This window comes from Gigantopelta aegis, chromosome 11 (genome assembly GCF_016097555.1).
Source record: "Gigantopelta aegis isolate Gae_Host chromosome 11, Gae_host_genome, whole genome shotgun sequence".
Classification (NCBI taxonomy): Eukaryota; Metazoa; Mollusca; class Gastropoda; order Neomphalida; family Peltospiridae; genus Gigantopelta; species Gigantopelta aegis.
The window spans coordinates 5,524,337-5,547,513 of record NC_054709.1 but is presented as its reverse complement, the minus strand read 5'-3'; the positions used below and the strand labels follow the sequence as shown (position 1 = coordinate 5,547,513).

Sequence of the window (23,177 nt, the reverse complement as noted above, 5' to 3'; positions counted from 1 at the left end):
GATCCATAACTGGTTCAACAAAGGCCATGGTTTGTGCTATCCTGCCTGTGGGAAGCGCAAATAAAAGATCCCTTGCTGCTAATGGAAGAGTAGCCCATGTAGTGGCGACAGCGGGTTTCCTCTCAAAATCTGTGTGGTCCTTAACCATATGTCCGACGCCATATAACCGTAAATAAAATGTGTTGAGTGCGTCGTTAAATAAAACATTTCTTTCTTTTTCTCTCTCTCTCTCTCTCTCTCTCTCTCTCTCTCTCTCTCTCTCTCTCTCTCTCTCTCTCTCTCTCTCTCTCTCTCTCTCTCTCTCTCTCTCTCTCTCTCTCTCTCTCTCTCTCTCTCTCAGAAAAGATCAGAAGCAGTGTTTTCAGAAAGCAGGACAGAACACTAGACCATCTCTTAATGCGAAAACAAAACGAGAAATGCTTCTAAAAGACGGTATTTTCTTTCCCAGGAGAGCTGAGCCCGGAGTACCATCGACAGATGATGCAGTACGAAGACTGGCTGACAAAACAGGCCCAGTTTCTCGACATGCAGATCAAGTTACTCGAACAACAGATTCAGAAACAAAAGAGAGCCAAGAAAACTATACAGGCCAGACAGCGTCAGGTAAGAAACAGAAATAATCTTATCACGAGTGGCTGTTGAAGACAGGGAAATCCCCACCTGAGAGATACAACTGTTTGTCTGAAACGAGCCTTGGGATTTCCCTGTCTCAGACATTCGTTTTTGAAAAACCCAGGAGTGCTAAAAATTGCACTCCTCAAAATGTTTACGAGTTGGGTGGAAATCACACTCCTCAAAATTCAGAGGGAAAAATCGCACCCCTCAAAAGAATCGGAATTAGAAGCAAGAGACCGAGAGGAATTGCACCCATGAACATGATTAAGTTTGAGGGGTAATAGTTACTAAATTAAATATATTAAGGGTTAATGTTTTTTGTTTTCAAAATAAATATCCTAATTTAACTAGTATGATGGTTGTTCTTAAAGATGAAGGAATGGGTCATTGCAGTCTTACACAAGAAAAAGAAACACCATGAACATATTTGTCGATTTCTTATGTATTATATGCATATCATGTTGCATTAAAATTCTGAATCATGATAATCTGTTGACTATTTAAATAACTGTACAGAAGAGAACCTCTCTAAACCGGATACCTCATAAAACCAGACTTTTTACTTGGTCACAAGGGTGTCTGGTTTAGAGGAGTTAGACTGTACCTATTAAAAACAAAATTCGGAAGTTTAATCTTAAACATAATAACATGATTTATAGGCCAAGAAAGTTGGAAATGAGTTGAACCCGTCGGACGTAGCGGAGCTGGAGAGGATATCGGGAGAGCAGTCTGGGCTTCAGAAACAGTTGGAGGCTCTTCGCAAACAGCAACGCCAACACCAGATGCAGTTCCAGGACTACCGCACCAAACAGAAGGTTAGTTTAATGACACCACTAGAGGGAATATTATGTTTAGGGGTAGCCCAGTGGTAAAACGTTCGCTTGATGCACAGTCGGTCAAGGATCGATCCCCGTCAGTGGGCCCATTGGGTAATTTCTCGCTCCAGCCAGTGCACCACAACTGGTATATTAAAGGCCGTGGTATGTACTATCCTGTCTGTGGGATGGTGTATATAAAAGATCCCTTGCTGCTAATCGAAAAGAGTAGCCCATGAAGTGGCGACAGCGTGTTTCGTCTCTCAATATCTGTGTGGTCCTTAACCATATGTCCGATGCCTTATATCTGTAAATAAAATGTGTTGAGTGCGTTGTTAAATAAAACTTTTCTTTCGTTCCTTCCTTTAGTGTTTTCTGTATACATCATTAGAATGAAAGTGCTATTTTTTATCATTAGAAAGTAATTGTGTAGTAAGATAACACAGATGTATTTTGGACACGTGAAATGAACAGTCCATGTAACGTATGAATGAAAGAGAAGTTACGGCCGTGAAAAACAATCATCTATCCAACCAATCAGTGGCTGTAGAAGCAATCTGAGTCATGAATGAAAGAAAAGATATGGCCGTGAAAAACAATAATCTATCCAAACAATCAGTAGCTGTATAAGCAATCTTCACACTGTGCTAAGATCAATTTTTTTTATTACGCTCTATATTTGAGCCCATATGTGTAGAAATAGACATGTAATTCTTGCTTTTCAGGAAGTGTTTGGCAGAAACTGGCCTCCAAACGTTCCCCCTCTCCCACCACCACCACCACCCACGTCTCAACAACAACAACAACAACAACAACAACAACAACAACAACAACAACAACAACAGCAGCAGCAGCAGCAGCAGCAGCAACAACAGCAACAACAACAACAACTGATTGTTTCTCAAGCACCCGCACAATCTCCTCCAATATCGACTCAACAACAACAGATACAAACATCCATCGTTGCTACGTCATCAGCATCGGCTACGACTGCGGCTACAACATCGGCTCCCCGTTCCGCGAGCACGTCGGTGAATTCTGTGCGCATGACACGCAGCGACCGCCAGGAGTACGACGCGTACATGCAGCAGAGGCTGAGACTGCTGAGTCAGGGCCAGGCCGTGAGACCCAACCCAATCCCCGGACCGAGACTGCGCGCCCCGGCCCCGGTCCCGGCCCCGGCCCCGGCCCCGGCCCCGGCCCCGGCCCCAGCCCCAGCCCCAGCCCCAGCCCCAGCCCCAGCTCCAGCCATCCCTGACACACTGGGGCTGAGGCCCGACGTGCCCAAAGGTCAGCCTGCAGATGTCCGAGGCCAGACTCCGCTACAGACTGTTATTGGGGTGAGTATACGGAGGATAATAAACAAGTTAACAGTTAATACAGAAGTTACGTCCCGGGTGAAATAATTTTCAGTTGTCCCGAGCTTTAGCGAATGACAAGTGAAAATTATTTCACGAGGGACATAAATTTTATAATAGCTGATACCAAATTTGTTATTGTATTTATTACCCCAGCTGTTTTTTTTGTCTAAAAGCCTTTATTTTTTATATACATGCACATACATACATATATAGAAACGATGTAAACCACTTTACACACTCTTCTGAGGAGTGCTATAAATTAGTATAATAAAAACGTTCATAGATAATTTTCAAAAATCAAAATTTTATATAGTGTTAAGAATCTAATATCGGTTGCATTAGACTAACATTTTATTACAGGTTTGACACTAACAAGCGACAAACTATGTGACTTCATTTTGGGTGTTTGCCAAGTCGTGATGACGTCATATTTAGTACCAACAAGGTCTTTAGGTCACGTGATATATAATATACAGCAGACGGTAATAGCAGCGTATAATTTAATTTTCACCTGCCATTTCTATTCTTAATGTCATCACTGGTGTGTGTTTCTAGGACAACAACCCATTCTCGGAAGGTTTTCAACAGCGAGAACAACTGCAGAGATTCCGGGATCATGTCCAGGTGCGACAGCGCATAGACCCAACAAAACCTGCAGGAGGAGATAACTCTAATGCAGCAGGTAAGAGTTGTGTGTTCATTTAAAAATATCTAAATACTTTTCTAGAATCGATCTCAATTTTTAGTGGGTCTTTTCTTTTTTGAAAGAGCAGCTTTTTTAATAACTACCAGCCTCGGTGGCGTTGTGGCAGGCCATCAGTCTACAGGCTGGTAGGTACTGGGTTCGGATCCCAGTCGAGGCATGGGATTTTTAATCCAGATACCGACTCCAAACCCTGAGTGAGTGCTCCGCAAGGCTCAATGGGTAGGTGTAAACCACTTGCACCGACCAGTGATCCATAACTGGTTCAACAAAGGCCATGGTTTGTGCTATCCTGCCTGTGGGAAGTGCAAATAAAAGATCCCTTGCTGCCTGTCGTAAAAGAGTAGCCTATGTGGCGACAGTGGGTTTCCTCTAAAAAACAGTGTCAGAATGACCATATGTTTGACGTCCAATAGCCAATGATAAGATAAAAAATCAATGTGCTCTAGTGGCATCGTTAAATAAAACAAACTTTACTTTTTTTAATAACTTTACAGCTAAAATATTCCTGTCAATGAGCATGGTTTTAGGTTTTTTGATTTGATGGGTGGATGCAGTTAGAGGAATGTTGAAGGTTTTAAAATAAGACGGCTTTTCATTCTATACTTAGGTGAAATTAGTAGCAAAAAGGGTGACACAGTGGTAAAGTGCTAACTTGATGTGCGGTCGGTTTGGGATCAATCCCTGTTAGTGGGCCCATTGCGCTATTTCTCGCTCCAGCCAGTGCACCACGACGGGTATATCAAAGGCCGTTGTATGTGCTATCCTGTCTGTGGGATGGTGCATATAAAAGATCCCTTGCTGCTAATAGAAAAGAGTAGTCCATGAAGTGGCGACAGCATGTTTCATCACTCAATATCTGTGTGGTCCTTAACCATATGTCCGATGCCATATAACCATCAATAACATATGTTGAGTGCGTCGTTAAATAAAAATTTCATTTTTTCTTCCTTCCTCTAAATTTGATAATGACTTAACAGAAGTTATGGAACTCCTAATATAGGTTTTAGAGTAGTGACAGTTAGTGATATGCAATTAAATTGGAAACAGTTATTGTTTTTCATCAACCATAAGGTCAGGTCAGGTCAGGTCAGAGTGTTTTAACGTGCACATTCAGAGCAAGCTGTTGTAACGCACGCATCACTCATAAATATGTTTGTTGGAAGTCTAAGTGACATAATGAGCTGAACATATGGTTTCGACAAGTAAGAGAAAAGTATGAAATAAATTGACCTTTCTCAACTGAATAAATGTTTACCTCTCATCTTTGCATTTACAGGTAAACCTGAAGGACTTGGCCATATGGCTTTCTTCCGTGAGCGCGGCCCTTTTGAGCAAGGTCCTCGGTTTCAAAGAGGTAACATATGTCTGTATTGTGCTACTATTCAAGGATTGTCTGTCCTCAGGTTTCAAAGAGGTAACATATGTCTGTATTGTGCTATTCAAGGATTGGCTGTCCTCAGGTTTCAAAGAGGTAACATATGTCTGTATTGTGCTACTATTCAAGGATTGTCTGTCCTCTGGTTTCAAAGAGGTAACATATGTCTGTATTGTGCTACTATTCAAGGATTGTCTGTCCTCAGGTTTCAAAGAGGTAACATATGTCTGTATTGTGCTACTATTCAAGGATTGTCTGTCCTCTGGTTTCAAAGAGGTAACATATGTCTGTATTGTGCTACTATTCAAGGATTGTCTGTCCTCTGGTTTCAAAGAGGTAACATATGTCTGTATTGTGCTACAATTTAAGGATTGTCTGTCCTCGGGGGTTTCAAAGAGGTAACATATGTCTGTATTGTGCTACAATTTAATTGTCTGTCCTCTGGTTTCAAAGAGGTAACATATGTCTGTATTGTGCTACAATTTAAGGATTGTCTGTCCTCGGGGTTTCAAAGAGGTAACATATGTCTGTATTGAGCTACTATTTATGTGTGTTCTGGCTACATTTTGTAAAAAGTAATATTGATATCATTATGAAGTGGTGTGGATAGTTTGTATATCGACTTTCAGTAGTTTATTTCTGCTTAGAAGTTCTTGCTTTCAAAATTTGTTTCCTTTTATTTCATCATCATTGATCATCCTGGGATGAAAGTTTTCAGGATTTATCTGAAGTTCCAGATTTTTTATTGTCAGTACGATGTTTTTTCTCCATGTTAGTTCAAAATGTTTTCGGTATTATCTGTTCAAAATTTAAGATACTATAATATTTAATTTGTTACCATAAATTCAAATTGTAAAGGGAGCTATAAATTGTTCTCCTTCAACTAGTCTCAGGGGAGTGTTGGGGAGCAAGCGACAGCTCCCCTTGAATGACGAAGTCTGTGATCATATTATAATAAACATTTTACCCAATAGCCGATGTGTATTTTTGTGCTGAGGTGTCTTTAAACATTCATTTATTCATTCATTCATTCATTCATTCATTCACAGAGGTTACTAATACAACTTCTGATTTTATTTATGAAAAATAGCTCCAGGACATTTTGCTGAAGGTGGACCTAGGCATATGTTTGAGGGCAATCGACCTCCATTTGAAGGTCCTAGACCTCCCTTTGAAGGCCCACGACCACCGTTCGATGGACCGCGGCCTCCATTTGACGGACCACGACCTCCATTTGATGGACCACGACCACCATTTGACGGCAGCCGGCCTCCATTCGATGGACCACGACCGGGTTTTCCTGGAGGATTCCCCCCAGTCGCTGGAAGTCCACAGATGGATCAAATAAGAATGCAGGGAATCCCAATGGCTCCAGGTTAGTCTAAGAAAAGATTGAGTATTATAAAATACTAATCAGGGAACATTTTATTTTCAAAATCATGATTAGCGATAGCGATATTTTTAATCAATTAAAAATTGATTAGTGCTATTCTTTAATATTTTAAAATTGTGTAACAATATTTAAAACTTGCATAGCGAATTGCATGGTGATGCTGAACAGTAGTTCCCTACTACTAATATTATTCAGACAATTTCACTTGTGTATGTCAATTATATCAAAAAACTCAAATTGTGCTTCTTTATATTACATTCAAATTTTAGTTAAACCATTTTTAATAAGTCGAGTTACATTACTCAAATTTAAAAATGTAATTACCTATTGGTAGAAATTATTACTGGTAGGATTACAAACCCGAAAAGAATGATTTAGTGTTAAAGTTAATTGGTTATAGCTGCAGTTTTCTGTTTAAAGGTAAAATTTGCAGTGCGACTTCTGCCAGAAATTTTATTCTACTTGAATAATATTAAGGGGGTTTGGAATATAGTAAACTAATTTTAAGGGGATTTGGAATATGTTCATCTTTGACTAATAAATTAAGTTAAAAATTTGTTCTTGTTCGATGTTTATTTTGTTTAACCTTTGTATACTATCTATATGTTAGTTTTATTTGTATTGACCCTTTACAGTCAAATCTGCTATAAGGAGCATTTTGTGAGAGACATCCTTTAGTGGGGGTTTTTAGGGGCGGGACGTAGCCCAGTGGTTAAACGTTCGCTTGATGTGCGGTCGGTCTGAGATCGATCCACGTTTGTGGGCCCATTGGGCTATTTCTTGCTCCAGCCAGTGCACGACGACTGGTAAATCAAAGGCTGTGGTATGTGTTATCCTCTCTGTGGGATGGTGCATATAAAAGATCCCTTGCTGCTAATCGAAAAGAGTAGCCTATGAAGTGGCAACAGTGGGTTTCCCCTCTCAATATCTGTGTGGTTCTTAAGCATATGTCTGATGCCATATAACTGTAAATAAAATGTGTTGAGTGCGTCGTTAAATAAGACATATCCTTCCTTCCTTCCTTTAGTGTTTTTTGTATACACTATTGTATACAAACTTGCTAACAAAGCATTTGAGTTCCAGTACACTGGCTTGGCCACAAACCTCAGTTACAAAGTTTGTTTTTGTTTAACAATACCACTAGAGCACATTGATTTATTAATCATCGGCTATTGGATGTCACTTTTTATAATTTTAACATATAGTCTTAGAGAGGAAACTCACCACATTTTTCCATTAGTAGCAAGGTATCTTTTATACGCACCATCCCATAGACACGATAGCACATACCACAGCTTTTGTTATACCAGTCATAGTGCACTGGCTATAACGAGAAATAGCCCAATGGGCTCACCGACGGGGATCATCTCAAACCAACTGTGCATCAAGTGAGTACTGTACCACTGGGCTACATCCCACTCCCCTCGGTTATAATGAAATAAATCCTGGATTTCCGCCTCATCCCCACCCCAAAGATGAAGACTCGGTCACTGGGGCCATTAACTTACTTGGGTGGTTCTTATAGACAGGTTTGACTGGTGCTATTTTTTGTGGTGTCTGTATCTTTTACTTTTAATAAGCAATCTAGTGTCTGTGCTTTTATTTTAACATGTATTGTATTAATCCTTTTCTGTGTGCCAGGACTAACCTGCCAGTTAAATGTATGGCTAAACAGAAGTCTTCAAAAACAATTTGCATCATTGCCTTAAGCACCATGACTGGTAAATCAAAGGCTGTGGGATGGTGCATATAAAAGATCCCTTGCTGCCAATCGAAAAGAGTAATCCATGAAGTGGTGACAGCGGGTTTCCTCTTTCAATATCTGTGTGGTTCTTAACCATATGTCTGACGCCATGTAACCATAAATAAAATTTGTTGAGTGCGTCATTAAATAAAACATTTCCATTACCTTAAGCTAGATTTATACTTCACAGCCGACTCTCCGACACCATATAACCGTAAATAAAATGTGTTGAGTGCATCATTAAATAAAACATATATATATATACACACACACACACACACACACACACACACACACACACACACACACACACACACACACACACACACACACACACACACACACACACACACACACACATATACATATATATGTTTAGTTGTATTTTATTAGCTGTTTTTCTTCTTTGCAGTTGTGTGTTTTAACAATTTTATGGCTGTATCATTTGTTGATCGTTCTGAGTTGCGTTATTTTAACCTAGATAGTTTCTGCTGCTGTACGCCCATCTCAGTTATCTCCCTTCCTGTCATCCCCAACAGCTTGATTGTGTTTGCTTATAAAAAGCTTTTAATATTGTTTGCTTCCTTTTCTCTTTTTCTGCATTTTACTTGTTACTAACATTGTGCATGTTGCTGTTAATGTATTAATATTTTGTTTTCTTTGCATTTATGTAGATTTTTTCCTCTTTTTTTTTTTTTTTAACCGGCCTCGGTGGTGTTGCGGTAGGCCATCGGTCTACAGGCTGGTAGGTACTGGGTTCGGATCCCAGTCGAGGCATGGGATTTTTAATCCAGATACCGACTCCAAACCCTGAGTGAGTGCTCCGCAAGGCTCAATGGGTAGGTGTAAACCACTTGCACTGACCAGTGATTCATAACTGGTTCAACAATGGCCATGGTTTGTGCTATCATGCCTGTGAGAAGCGCAAATAAAAGATCCCTTGCTGCTAATCGGAAGAGTAGCCCATGTAGTGGCGACAGCGGGTTTTCTCTCAAAATCTGTGTGGTCCTTAACCATATGTCTGACGCCATATAACCGTAAATAAAATGTGTTGAGTGTGTCGTTAAATAAAACATTTCTTTCTTTTCCTTTTTTTTTTTTTTTTTTTTAAATTTTTATAAATTACTGTTATTTTTGTTTTTAAAATGTTTTAACATCTTTCATCTCAGATGAGCTGAGAAGCATATAAGGCATCATTTGTTTACTTATATTTATTATAATGACAAATCTTCTTGCTAAAATATAGATAAACATTTTACAAACACTATTTTTAATGTTTTAAAGTGCCTTATTTAAATATTAAAAAGGTATCACATGTATATTGCTGCAGTATTTATTTTCTTAATTATTACTTATTATTCTGTGATGTCTGACTACTCTCTCTCTCTCTCTCTCTCTCTCTCTCTCTCTCTCTCTCTCTCTCTCTCTCTCTCTCTCTCTCTCTCTCTCTCTCTCTCTCTCTCTCTCTCTCTCTCTCTCTCTCTCCCCCTCCCCCTCCCCTCCCTCCCAGTTATAAAGTATTAAAAGATTACCTATTTGGCTGCAATGTTTATTTTTTAAGATCTTTACAATATGCTTCATTAGAAATGGGGGCAGGATTTAGCTCAGTCAGTAGGGTGCCCGCTTAAGGTGTGTGTTACAGGATCCGTTCAACATTCCAGCCAGTGAACCACAAGTGGTCAAAAACCTTGGTATCTGTTGAAAAGTGCATATAAAAGATCCGTTGTTACATTATGAAAAATTTAGCGGGTTTCCTCTGATGACTACGTGTCAGAATTAACAAATGTTTGACATCCAATGTCTGATGATTAATTAATGAATTAATGTTCTCTAGTGGTGTCGACCGGCCTCAGTGGCGTCGTGGTTAGGCCATCGGTTAACAGGCTGGTAGGTACTGGGTTTGGATCCCATTCGAGGCATGGGATTTTTAATCCAGATACCGACTCCAAACCCTGAGTGAGTGCTCCGCAAGGCTCAATGGGTAGGTGTAAACCACTTGCACCAACCAGTGATCCATAACTGGTTCAACAAAGGCCATGGTTTGTGCTATCCTGCCTGTGGGAAGCGTATATAAAAGATCCCTTGCTGCTAATCGGAAAGAGTAGCCCATGAAGTGACGACAGAGGGTTTCCTCTCAAAATCTGTGTGGTTCTTAACCATATGTCTGATGCCATATAACCGTAAATAAAATATGTTGAGTGTGTCGTTAAATAAAACATTTCTTTTTTTCTAGTGGTGTCGTTAAACAAAACATACTTTAACTTTCATCAGAAATGTTTGATGTTTTTAAACAAAATTCCTTAGTCCTTTCCTTTATAACATTTCCTATTTATTATAAATCATGTTCAAACATTAAGAATATTAATATACCTGTCCCCCCCCCCCCACCCCCCCCCCCACCCCCCACCCCTCCATGAGTTTGCTAAAATTGTAATCTTAGAGGAAACCTGCTACATTTTAACGTGCACATTCAGAGCAAGCTGTTTTAACGCACGCCTGTCATGGGCACAGGTGCTGGCCTCGGCCGGCTCCTCTGTCCAGGACAGGCAAGGGTTGGGGTGAGTGGGAGAAGTGACCGCCTGCACTGGCAGGTGCAAGAGAGCACCAGCAGCCTAAACAGAGTTAGTAAGGGTGGTGGGGGGGGGGGGGGGGTGTCCGTTAAAAGCAAAAGGATCTTTTTATACTAATGGAAATTGTAGTAGGTATTTTCTGAAGACTATGTGACAGAATTGCGTTACTAAATGTTTTGACATCCAGTAGACGATTACTAATTGACCAGTGAGTTCTAGTGGTGTCGTTGAAACAATATAAACTTTTAACTTTGCAACCCCTAACTGGTTTAAAATACTGACTGCAGCATGTATAAATTTAAAAAACTGTTATATGATGTTCTTAGACAGGGAACATTTTGTTTTCAAAATCTTGATTAGCAATATTTATAGTCAATTGATCAAATTGATTAGCAACTACTGTTTAATGTTTCAAAATTGAGTAGCGATCTCTGAAAGTTGCGTAGTGAATCGTGATGCGATACTGAACAAGATGTTCCCTGTTAGGCATGTTATCCTGTGCTTGCTGCCTTGCTATGTATGTTTGTCCATTTCACAAGCTTCAATGCCCATGGCTGTTTGCAGGCTTTGGTGCCCCTCCCTCTGCCAACATTCCACCGGAGATGGGCCCAGCAGTAGTGAAAGAAAAAGCTAAAAAGCCGAGGAAGAAAAAGAAGAAGGCTGATTCTGATAGCACTCAGACACAGCCATTACCACCCTCGATGCCTAATCAGGCATCCGTTTTAGGTACATGTACATAGATATTGTATTAATATATTACCACCCTCGATGCCTAATCAGGCATCCGTTTTAGGTACATGTACATAGATATTGTATTAATATATTACCACCCTCGATGCCTAATCAGGCATCCGTTTTAGGTACATGTACATAGATATTGTATTAATATATTACCACCCTCGATGCCTAATCAGGCATCCGTTTTAGGTACATGTACATAGATATTGTATTAATATATTACCACCCTCGATGCCTAATCAGGCATCCGTTTTAGGTACATGTACATAGATATTGTATTAATATATTACCACCCTCGATGCCTAATCAGGCATCCGTTTTAGGTACATGTACATAGATATTGTATTAATATATTACCACCCTCGATGCCTAATCAGGCATCCGTTTTAGGTACATGTACATAGATATTGTATTAATATATTACCACCCTCGATGCCTAATCAGGCATCCGTTTTAGGTACATGTACATAGATATTGTATTAATATATTACCACCCTCCAGGCCCTCGATGCCTAATCAGGCATCCGTTTTAGGTACATGTACATAGATATTGTATTAATATATTACCACCCTCGATGCCTAATCAGGCATCCGTTTTAGGTACATGTACATAGATATTGTATTAATATATTACCACCCTCGATGCCTAATCAGGCATCCGTTTTAGGTACATGTACATAGATATTGTATTAATATATTACCACCCTCGATGCCTAATCAGGCATCCGTTTTTAGGTACATGTACATAGCACCAAAAATAATATTGTATTAATATATTACCACCCTCGATGCCTAATCAGGCATCCGTTTTAGGTACATGTACATAGATATTGTATTAATATATTACCACCCTCGATGCCTAATCAGGCATCCGTTTTAGGTACATGTACATAGATATTGTATTAATATATTACCACCCTCGATGCCTAATCAGGCATCCGTTTTAGGTACATGTACATAGATATTGTATTAATATATTACCACCCTCGATGCCTAATCAGGCACCAGTCTAGGTATTAATATATTACCATCTTTGATGCTTAATGAGGCACCAGTTCTAGGTACATAGATATTGTATTAATATATTACCACGCTCGATGTCAAATCAGGCACCAGTTTTAGGTACATAGATATTGTATTGATTTATTACCACCCTCGATGTCTAATCAGGCACCAGTTTTAGGTACATAGATATTGTATTAATATATTACCACACTCGATGCCTAATCAGGCACCTGTTTAGGTACATAGATATTGTATTGATATATTTACACTAAGACACAGCCATTATCACCCTAGATGCCAAATTAGGCACCCATTTTAGGTACATGGATCTTGTATTAAATATTACCACTGTCGATGTGAAATCAGGCACCATTTTTAGGTACATAGATATTGTATTAATATATTACCAGTGTTTCTGCCAGAAATGGCGCTATGGAATGGGTATGGCGCTATGGAATTGAGTGCAACCACAGTCAACAGACTGTGTGAGGACGTCCCCCAGAAAGAAAATGGGTTAAGAAAATCATACAGTAATGATAAGAGCAATTAATTTTGTCAAAAGGTTCACTTAAAGCCGCACACCCTAGTTCCATCCACCAAAAATAAATTATAATTTGGTTAATCTACAAACCTGTAACACAGTTAGATCATGTTTTTATCAAATGGAGTGACAAAGCAGGTTTTATATCGATAAGTACCATGGGAATCCTCATGTCCCAATTGCTTGAAATAATTTTGAAAGTTAGTATTCTGATGTCACCGGTAGAAGCACAACAATGCCTACGTCACGACAAATTTCACAGACTTGGGGTGCGTTCGTTTCACCTCTCCTGGACATGTTCCAACTGTTCTGTCCTGGTTGTATCCCCTCTCCAGATATCGTAAGACTTAGCAAAATTATTGGTTTTAAGGGTTTTTAACATTTTGTATTGAGACACTTACTTGTCTGAACTTTATTGTTACTGAAAATGTTCACGAACTGTGAAGAAAAATCTCACAAATGAACAACAACAAATCGGATGTTGATTGCGCGAACCGTGCACGAGCAAACAAATCGAACCAAAATGATAACGGTCACGTGATATACCAACGTCTGTGACATTAAAAATAGATTGGACCTCGCTTGCTTAATGGTTTTTTCTCGACAGCACGTTTTGTGAAAAAATGCAAAAAATGCATTTCATGGTTTTACAAACATCAGGATTACCAAAAAGCACTTCAGGTGAATGGAAATGTGTATTCTAAATAATAAAATGTAAGTAAAGTGCAATTTTATTTGTGAAAAATGGGGTTTAATAGCGAAAAACAACGCCGTAATGGTTAACAAATAAACGTAACTAGGGTGTGTCCCTTTAAACAAAAAAAACCTGCAAAAATATTTGGGTATGCACCATACCCATTTTACCCTCTGGCAGAGACCCTGATTACCATTTTTGATGTCAAATCAGGCACTAATTTTAGGTACATAGATATTATTGTATTAATATATTACCACTCACGATGCCAAATCAGGCAGCAGTTTTAGATACATAGATATTGTATTAATATATTTACATTCAAACACAGCCATGACCTCCCTCGATGTCTCATCAGGCAGCAGTTTTAGATACATAGATATTGTATTAATATATTTACATTCAAACAGTCATGACCTCCCTCGATGTCTCATCAGGCACCAGTTTTAGGTACATAGATATTGTATTAATATATTTACATTCAAACACAGCCATGACCTCCCTCGATGTCTCATCAGGCACCAGTTTTAGATACATAGATATTGTATTAATATATTTACATTCAAACACAGCCATGACCTCCCTCAATGCCTAATCAGGCACCAGTTTTAGGTACATAGATATTGTATTAATATATTTACATTCAAACACAGCTATGACCTCCCTCGATGTCTCATCAGGCACCAGTCTAGGTATTAATATATTACCATCTTTGATGCTTAATGAGGCACCAGTTCTAGGTACATAGATATTGTATTAATATATTACCACGCTCGATGTCAAATCAGGCACCAGTTTTAGGTACATAGATATTGTATTGATTTATTACCACCCTCGATGTCTAATCAGGCACCAGTTTTAGGTACATAGATATTGTATTAATATATTTACATTCAAACACAGCTATGACCTCCCTCGATGTCTAATCAGGCACCTGATTAAATCTTATCGGTGGACATATTCTCTGATTGGGTTTACCCCTCCCAACCAGAGCTCCACAACTGTTTGACATTATTTTTTATTTATTATTTTTGTTTCTGCCATTTCAGGTCCTCACGGTGGATCACTAACATCAGCCCCACAGCAGTCTCCTCAGTCTGGCCCCCCTGTTCGTCCTCCACCTCCTACGACCGGCAACAAGCCTCTGTCAGAGTTCCCTATCAAACCGCAGTCTGAAACCGAGCGCAGGATACTCGAGATTCTCAGCAACTCGGCAGCCCTGGCTCAGAAAGAGGACGACACTGGAAGCAATGGAGGAGGAAACAAAAGTCCGAGAGGAAAGAGTCCAGCGTCTTCAGAAGGATCTCGATCTGGCCTGGAGGATTCTGTTCAGCAGCATATGATGGGTCAGGCCGGAATTCCACACCACCAGTTTCTCTCGGTGACTCTGGCAGGGCCAGGACATGCACCTGGACATGCTGTTGGATCAAGTCCTGGATCGGGATTCGCTCCCAGAGGCAGAATTGAGTCTGCATCTTCGGGGTTGCAGAGGATGGCAGATATGCACTTGCCCACCACAGAGTTGTCTGTAACGGTATCACAGCCGACGGTGACGTTGTCACAATCGGAGTCTGCTTCCATATCTGGCCAACCCATGTTGTCTGTAGCACAGACTCCTGTTGTGTCATCTGCAGCATCACATACTCTGAAATCGATGGCATCAGAAGCATCAAGTGGCTCAACAGATACTGGTGTTACTGCTGTTGCTGCAGAAATGGACAAATCTCATCCTAAACCTCCATCTGGACAACGTGTCACAGAGTCTTTAGATGTAAAGTCTGCGGTTTGTGCATCTGATGGAGCAGGAACTGAAGCCAAAACATCAGGAGCTCCAACAGAACCAGGATCAAGGACTCATACAGTAGAAGAAAAGGATAACACGGTTGCTCAGGGAAATTCAGGACATAAAGAATCAGACTGTGATGTTCATCATCAAACTGAGGAAGGTAAATCTTCAGGACAGGACAAATGTGATGACGGAATTCATTGTGGTACTGATGATGAAAATGATTACATTGGAAAAACAAAATGTGCAGATGGTATACATTGTGGTACTGATGACGAACATGAAAATACTGGAAAGACAAAATGTACAGATGGAATTCATTGTGGTACGGATGATGAAGATGAAAATACTGGAAAGACAAAATGTACAGATGGAATTCATTGTGGTACTGATGATGAAGATGAAAATACTGGAAAGGCCAAATGTACAGATGGAATTCATTGTGGTACGGATGATGAAGATGAAAATACTGGAAAGACAAAATGTACAGATGGAGTTCATTGTGGTACTGATGATGAAGATGAAAATACTGGAAAGATCAAATGTATGGATGGAATTCATTGTGGTACTGATGATGAAGATGAAAATACTGGAAAGGCCAAATGTACAGATGGAATTCATTGTGGTACTGATGATGAAAGTGAAAGTAGTGGAAATACTGGAAAGACAAAATGTACAGATGGAATTCATTGTGGTACTGATGATGAAAGTGAAAGTACTGGAAATACTGGAAAGACAAAATGTACAGATGGAATTCATTGTGGTACTGATGATGAAGATGAAAATACTGGAAAGACAAAATGTACAGATGGAATTCATTGTGGTACTGATGATGAAAGTGAAAGTACTGGAAATACTGGAAAGACAAAATGTACAGATGGAATTCATTGTGGTACTGATGATGAAAGTGAAAGTACTGGAAATACTGGAAAGACAAAATGTACAGATGGAATTCATTGTGGTACTGATGATGAAGATGAAAATACTGGAAAGACAAAATGTACAGATGGAATTCATTGTGGTACTGATGATGAAGATGAAAATACTGGAAAGACAAAATGCACTGATGGAATTCATTGTGGTACTGATGATGAAAGTGAAAGTACTGGAAATACTGGAAAGACAAAATGTACAGATGGAATTCATTGTGGTACTGATGATGAAAGTGAAAGTACTGGAAATACTGGAAAGACAAAATGTACAGATGGAATTCATTGTGGTACTGATGATGAAAGTGAAAGTACTGGAAATACTGGAAAGACAAAATGTACAGATGGAATTCATTGTGGAACTGATGATGAAAGTGAAACTACTGGAAATACTGGAAAGATAAAATGTACAGATGGAATTCATTGTGGTACTGATGATGAAGATGAAAATACTGGAAAGAAAAAGGATCAATCTGCAACTGTAACAGATGCTACAAAAAGTGAACAAAATAAAACACAAGCTGATCATGGTAGTGGTGCAGATAACATGGACACTCGGACATCTACTGGTGGTTCTGGTGAAGTAGCTAATGGAGGTAACACAAACGGTACGTCATTCGAGGATGGCACTCGTGGTACAGATGGTGATGACCAAGGACTTCTTCATCAGCCAGATTCCCAGTTACCACAGGCATCAACATCAGTAGCATCAGCAGCACAAGGTTCCGCTTCCACTCAGCAGCAGATGGAAGTGACAGAGACATCAGAAGAATCCGTTTCTGAAATACTGGCTACATCAGACATTCAGAAACAGGATTTTGCCATTGAGAAACAAGACAAAGAATTTAAGGAGGGACACATGGCGGTGCCTGCTGAATTACCTGCTGAATCAGAGTCATCAAATCGGACTTCATCAGAATCGGTAACATCAGAGAGCGCGATAGCATCTGGTCCTCAAATTAAAGAAACTACACCAAGCCCCTGTTCACAGGGAGAAGGAAGTCCAACGACTAGTTCACACACATTAAGTGTACAAGCCTCATCTGAAATCAAGAAGATGGATGAATTTGTTCAACAACAGTTGCAGCCATCACAGGAATCAAGTCATAAGCAAGTGGAGCAGGAGAAGACAATGTCATCTGCTGGACAAACACCTGTATCTTCCGGACAAGCACCTGTATCTTCCGGACAAGCACCTGTATCTTCCGGACAAGCACCTGTATCATCAGGACAAGCACCTGTATCGTCAGGACAAACATCTATGTCAGACGGAAGTAATATATACCATCATTTTAACTCCACTAGTCATTCACATACTGTCTCAACTGAAAGTGCATCTTCAGTATCGGTGTCTATTCCATTACCCATGGCAGTGCATCCATTTTCAACCTCATCGTTATTATCATCATTCTCATCTTCAGCAGTGTTAGCAGTATCAACCTCATTGTCTTCAAAATCAGTAACAACATGTCCATCATCGGTGTCGGGAACATCAGTGTCACCAACAGTGATAACATCATCATCAATGTTGGCATCAGCACCATTATCATCATCAGTGTTAACATCAGCACCACCACCATCATCATCAATGTTAACATCAACATCATCATCAGTGTTAACATCAACACCATCATCATCATCAATGTTAACATCAACACCACCACCATCATCATCAATGTTAACATCAACATCATCATCAATGTTAACATCAACACCATCTTCATCAGTGTCAACATCAGCTCCATCATCAGTGCCATCATTAACTGCATCGTCGGTAGCATCAGCATTATCAACATCGGTAGCAGCATTATTAACATCCTCCTCCTCATCATCATCAACAACAACAACAGCAGCATCTCAACAGGTGTTCTCTCAGCAGCATTCTCAAGCTTCAGGCATTCCTGTACATCTACCTCAGACGCAGTCCTCTCACTTGCCTGCCAGCACACTGGCAGCACCAACAGTGTCATTGCAGGAACAGTCGTCTCATCTTGCAAGTATTTCACAGGGCAGTGTGTCCACATCCTCACACAGTATTAGTGCTCCATTATCTGTAAGTGTTTCGATGACCAGTGCATCATCGGTGATTGCGGTAACTGCAGCTCCAGTTGGTTCATCACCAAAAACATTCCCACCTCAGTTGGACAGGTCTAAAATGGCAGAATTTGTAAGCACAGTCTCAGAGTCTACTTCCACTCATTTGTCAAAGGCTCCAAGAACTGTGGGATCACCAGTTAGTGCACCAAGTTCAACAGCTGCCTCGAAAGCGAAAACAGGTACTATAACAGTTTCCTCAGAAAGTACATTGACAGCTGCGGAGAGGCACAGAGAATTGGTAAGCTCTCATATCCAGGCTACTATTGACGCAGTTGCCCGTCTGCCCGATCCTAGTGAATCTTCTCAAGATGACTGGCTTAAAACGTCGGACTATAGAAACACCTCCAGTATTCAGACACCAGCTCTGAATTCAACAGACATACCTCAAGATGGTTTAATGAGAATGCAGATGCCACATTCTCAGCACTCCTCGGTGCCAAGTGGAATTCCTCATTCGATGCAACATCTTCCTCCATCGTACGCCTCGGCAATTATGGCAGTTCATGGACGAGGAATGCCGATGCCTGGTCATCGGCCTGGCATGAACATGGGTTCATCTCTGTCCGGCATCCCTCCTGGCTTGCAGGCAATGGCACCGACTGGCAATAGACCTGACATGAGCCAAGCTCAGTCTGGCATCCCAGGGATGATGGGCCATCCGAGAAATCTCCAGCCACCAATGCCAGGTGGAATGATGCCTGCTGACCTACATGGAGCTATGCAGCCTCAGAGGATGCCTCGACCCAGGCCCCATATGATGCCTAGAATGCGAGGCCCTGGACCGGGTGACTATCCAGGAATGATGCCTTCCAGACTTGAAGACGTTGGTCACCAGCAAATGCCTGCAATGAGACACCCAACATTCCATCATCCAGCGTTTGCAGATCTCCCGTCTGTTCCAGGGAATCATCCTTCTGCGTTGGAGAAAATGGCAGCAGTCATGTCGCAGGTTTCCACCCAGCATCCCTTTGCTCATGGAATGTCGCGGCCAGCCAAAGGACCATCAGTGCAACAAGGCCATCCATTTATGCCTCCCATGTCCTCTCAACCTGGATTGCCACCGGTGTCATCCGTTTCTGGTGGGATTCTACAGTCATCGACCAGTTTACCCCAGACACCCTCCGATCCAGCAATGCAGTCAAATGCTTCAAACCGAGGCATGCCACCAGTGTCCTATAACTCAGGAATGCCACCATCCTCAGCAGGTTCTGGGAATCCACCAGTGTCATCACCTGGTGGAGGACTCACCACTGTCATGTTGCAGATGACCAAGTCTGGCTCAGAACAACAGTCTCAGGGGATGCTGCCATCTGACAGCACCGAGGAAGCAAATGGCCCCGTCACTTCAGTGGAAGCTGTTCTCTCAGGACATGCACAACACCCGGGCGGAATGGCAGCACATCCTGCTCCTCAGCTGACTCCTCGGATGATGCCTCCAGGAATGATGATGCCTCGTGGCATGCTGCCACAGCAACTGCATCATCTGGTGCACGGAGATCGGATGCCGCACATGTTCTCCCAAGGAGACCGGATGATGGGAGATCGAATGCCTCGAAGGATATCAGGAGATGGCATGCCAACAGGTGCAGAGTTTCGTCCAAGGATGCCAATGCCGTTCCAGATGCCGCTCTCGAACACGGATCATTCTGAAGGACCTGGTCCGAATGCAGCTGCTGGCCTTCCCCAGCCGATGCTGCCCATGATGCAGATGCAGCCATCGGGCCCCGGGCACCCTGTTCCAGTGCCCATGATGCAGATCAAACAGGAGCCCAAAGATGACAGTCAGGAAACTCAAGGTTAGTGTTGAAAATAGCTTCTTACCAACTAGGGACGGGGTGTAGCTCAGTGGTAAAGCACTTGCCTGATGTGCAGTAGATCTGGGATCGATCCCCATCAGTGGGTCCATTGGGTTATTTCATTTGATGTTTATATTCAGTTCACCATTTTGAAAGAGACGTAGTTCTGTGGTAAAGTGCTCTCCTGATGTGCAGTCGGTTTGGGATCAATCCCCGTCGGTGGGCCCATTGGGTTATTTCATTTGATGTTTATATTCAGTTCACCATTTTGAAAGAGACGTAGTTCTGTGGTAAAGTGCTCTCCTGATGTGCAGTCAGTTTGGGATCAATCCCCGTCGGTGGGTCCATTGGGTTATTTCATTTGATGTTTATATTCAGTTCACCATTTTGAAAGAGACGTAGTTCTGTGGTAAAGTGCTCTCCTGATGTGCAGTCGGTTTGGGATCAATCCCCGTTGGTGGGCCCATTGGGTTATTTCATTTGATGTTTATATTCAGTTCACCATTTTGAAAGAGACTTAGTCCTGTGGTAAAGTGCTCTCCTGATGCGCGGTCGGTTTAGGATCGATCCCCGTCGGTGGGCCCATTGGGTTATTTCTTGTTCCAGCCAGTGCATCATGACTGGAATATCAAAGGCTGTGGTATGTGCTATCGTGTCTGTGGGATGGTGCCTTGCTTAAAAATAAAAGATCCATTGCTACTGATGGAAAAATGTGGCAGGTTTTCTTTCTAATACTTTTATGTCGAAGCTACCAAATGTTTGACATCTGATAGCCAATGATTAAAAGATCAGAGTGCTCAAAGTGGTGTCGCTAAACAAAACAAACTTTAACTTTTTCATTCTATTTCCTTATATATATATATATATAATATTATCCAAACTTCAATAACCTGAAGGGGACGACAAGTTTTCGAAATTCGTATAGCAACATTTGAAAAGAGATGGTCATTTGTTAAATTTATAAACATTGTATTGCAATATTTCAAATTTAGAACCAAAAATAAAGATTTGGTTATTATGAAAATAGAGTACATTCATGATGTAATCTGTATTAATACAGTATTTGTACATCGAGTATGACATTGTACATTCATGTTGTAATCTGTATTAATACAGTATTTGTACATCGAGTATGACATTGTAAGTTCATGATGTAATCTGTATTAATACAGTATTTGTACATGGAGTATGACATTGTACGTTCATGATGTAATCTCTATTAATACAGTATTTGTACATCTAGTATGACATTGTACATCATGATGTAATCTGTATTAATACAGTATTTGTACATCGAGTATGACATTGTACATTCATGTTGTAGTCTGTATTAATACAGTATTTGTACATCTAGTATGACATTGTACGTTCATGATGTAATCTGTATTAATACAGTATTTGTACATCAAGTATGACATTGTACATCATGTTGTAATCTGTATTAATACAGTATTTGTACATCGAGTATGACATTGTACATCATGTTGTAATCTGTATTAATACAGTATTTGTACATCTAGTATGACATTGTATATCATGATGTAATCTGTATTAATACAGTATTTGTACATCGAGTATGACATTGTACGTTCATGTTGTAGTCTGTATTAATACAGTATTTGTACATCGAGTATGACATTGTACGTTCATGTTGTAGTCTGTATTAATACAGTATTTGTACATTGAGTATGACATTGTACATTCATGTTGTAATCTGTATTAATACAGTATTTGTACATCGAGTATGACATTGTACGTTCATGATGTAATCTGTATTATATACAGTATTTGTACATCTAGTATGACATTGTACATCATGATGTAATCTGTATTAATACAGTATTTGTACATCTAGTATGACACTGTACGTTCATGACGTAATCTGTATTAATACAGTATTTGTACATCGAGTATGACATTGTACATTCATGATGTAATCTGTATTAATACAGTATTTGTACATCGAGTATGACATTGTACATTCATGATGTAATCTGTATTAATACAGTATTTGTAAATTGAGTATGACATTGTACGTTCATGACGTAATCTGTATTAATACAGTATTTGTACATCGAGTATGACATTGTAAGTTCATGATGTAATCTGTATTAATACACTATTTGTGCATGGAGTATGACATTGTACATCATGATGTAATCTGTATTAATACAGTATTTGTATTAATACAGTATTTGTACATCGAGTATGACATTGTACGTTCATGATGTAATCTGTATTATATACAGTATTTGTACATCGAGTATGACATTGTACGTTCATGATGTAATCTGTATTAATACAGTATTTGTACATCGAGTATGACATTGTACGTTCATGATGTAATCTGTATTAATACAGTATTTGTACATGGAGTATGACATTGTACATTCATGATGTAATCTCTATTAATACAGTATTTGTACATCGAGTATGACATTGTACGTTCATGATGTAATCTGTATTAATACAGTATTTGTACATGGAGTATGACATTGTACGTTCATGTTGTAATCTGTATTAATACAGTATTTGTACATTGAGTATGACATTGTACGTTCATGTTGTAATCTGTATTAATACAGTATTTGTACATCGAGTATGACATTGTACGTTCATGTTGTAATCTGTATTAATACAGTATTTGTACATCGAGTATGACATTGTATGTTCATGTTGTAATCTGTATTAATACAGTATTTGTACACTGAGTATGACATTGTACGTTCATGTTGTAATCTGTATTAATACAGTATTTGTACATCGAGTATGACATTGTACATTCATGTTGTAATCTCTATTAATACAGTATTTGTACATTGAATATGACATTGTACGTTCATGATGTAATCTGTATTAATACAGTATTTGTCGGTTACTTTCAGCACGCCATATGGACCTGGGAATACCTGGAGATCTGACAGCGGAGGAGAGAGCCCAGAATGCCATGTTAAAACAACTGCTGGCCAAAACTGGAGCCCTTGGTGGACACACTGATAACATAGAGGTTAG

At 40.0% G+C, this 23,177-nt stretch overlaps 1 protein-coding gene across 6 annotated transcripts in view; it reads left to right on the top strand.

Moving 5' to 3' along the window:
• Positions 1 to 23,177, top strand: part of LOC121385360 (histone-lysine N-methyltransferase 2C-like) — a 185,323-nt gene that overhangs the window by 129,881 nt on the left and 32,265 nt on the right. For all 6 annotated transcript variants that reach the window (XM_041516013.1, XM_041516015.1, XM_041516011.1 and 3 more), the window contains 9 exons: positions 449 to 603; positions 1,275 to 1,430; positions 2,156 to 2,770; positions 3,347 to 3,473; positions 4,774 to 4,851; positions 5,963 to 6,247; positions 11,144 to 11,305; positions 14,607 to 20,165; positions 23,051 to 23,172. In XM_041516013.1, the coding sequence (XP_041371947.1) occupies positions 449 to 603; positions 1,275 to 1,430; positions 2,156 to 2,770; positions 3,347 to 3,473; positions 4,774 to 4,851; positions 5,963 to 6,247; positions 11,144 to 11,305; positions 14,607 to 20,165; positions 23,051 to 23,172 (7,259 nt within the window). The remainder of the gene's footprint in view (positions 1 to 448; positions 604 to 1,274; positions 1,431 to 2,155; positions 2,771 to 3,346; positions 3,474 to 4,773; positions 4,852 to 5,962; positions 6,248 to 11,143; positions 11,306 to 14,606; positions 20,166 to 23,050; positions 23,173 to 23,177) is intronic.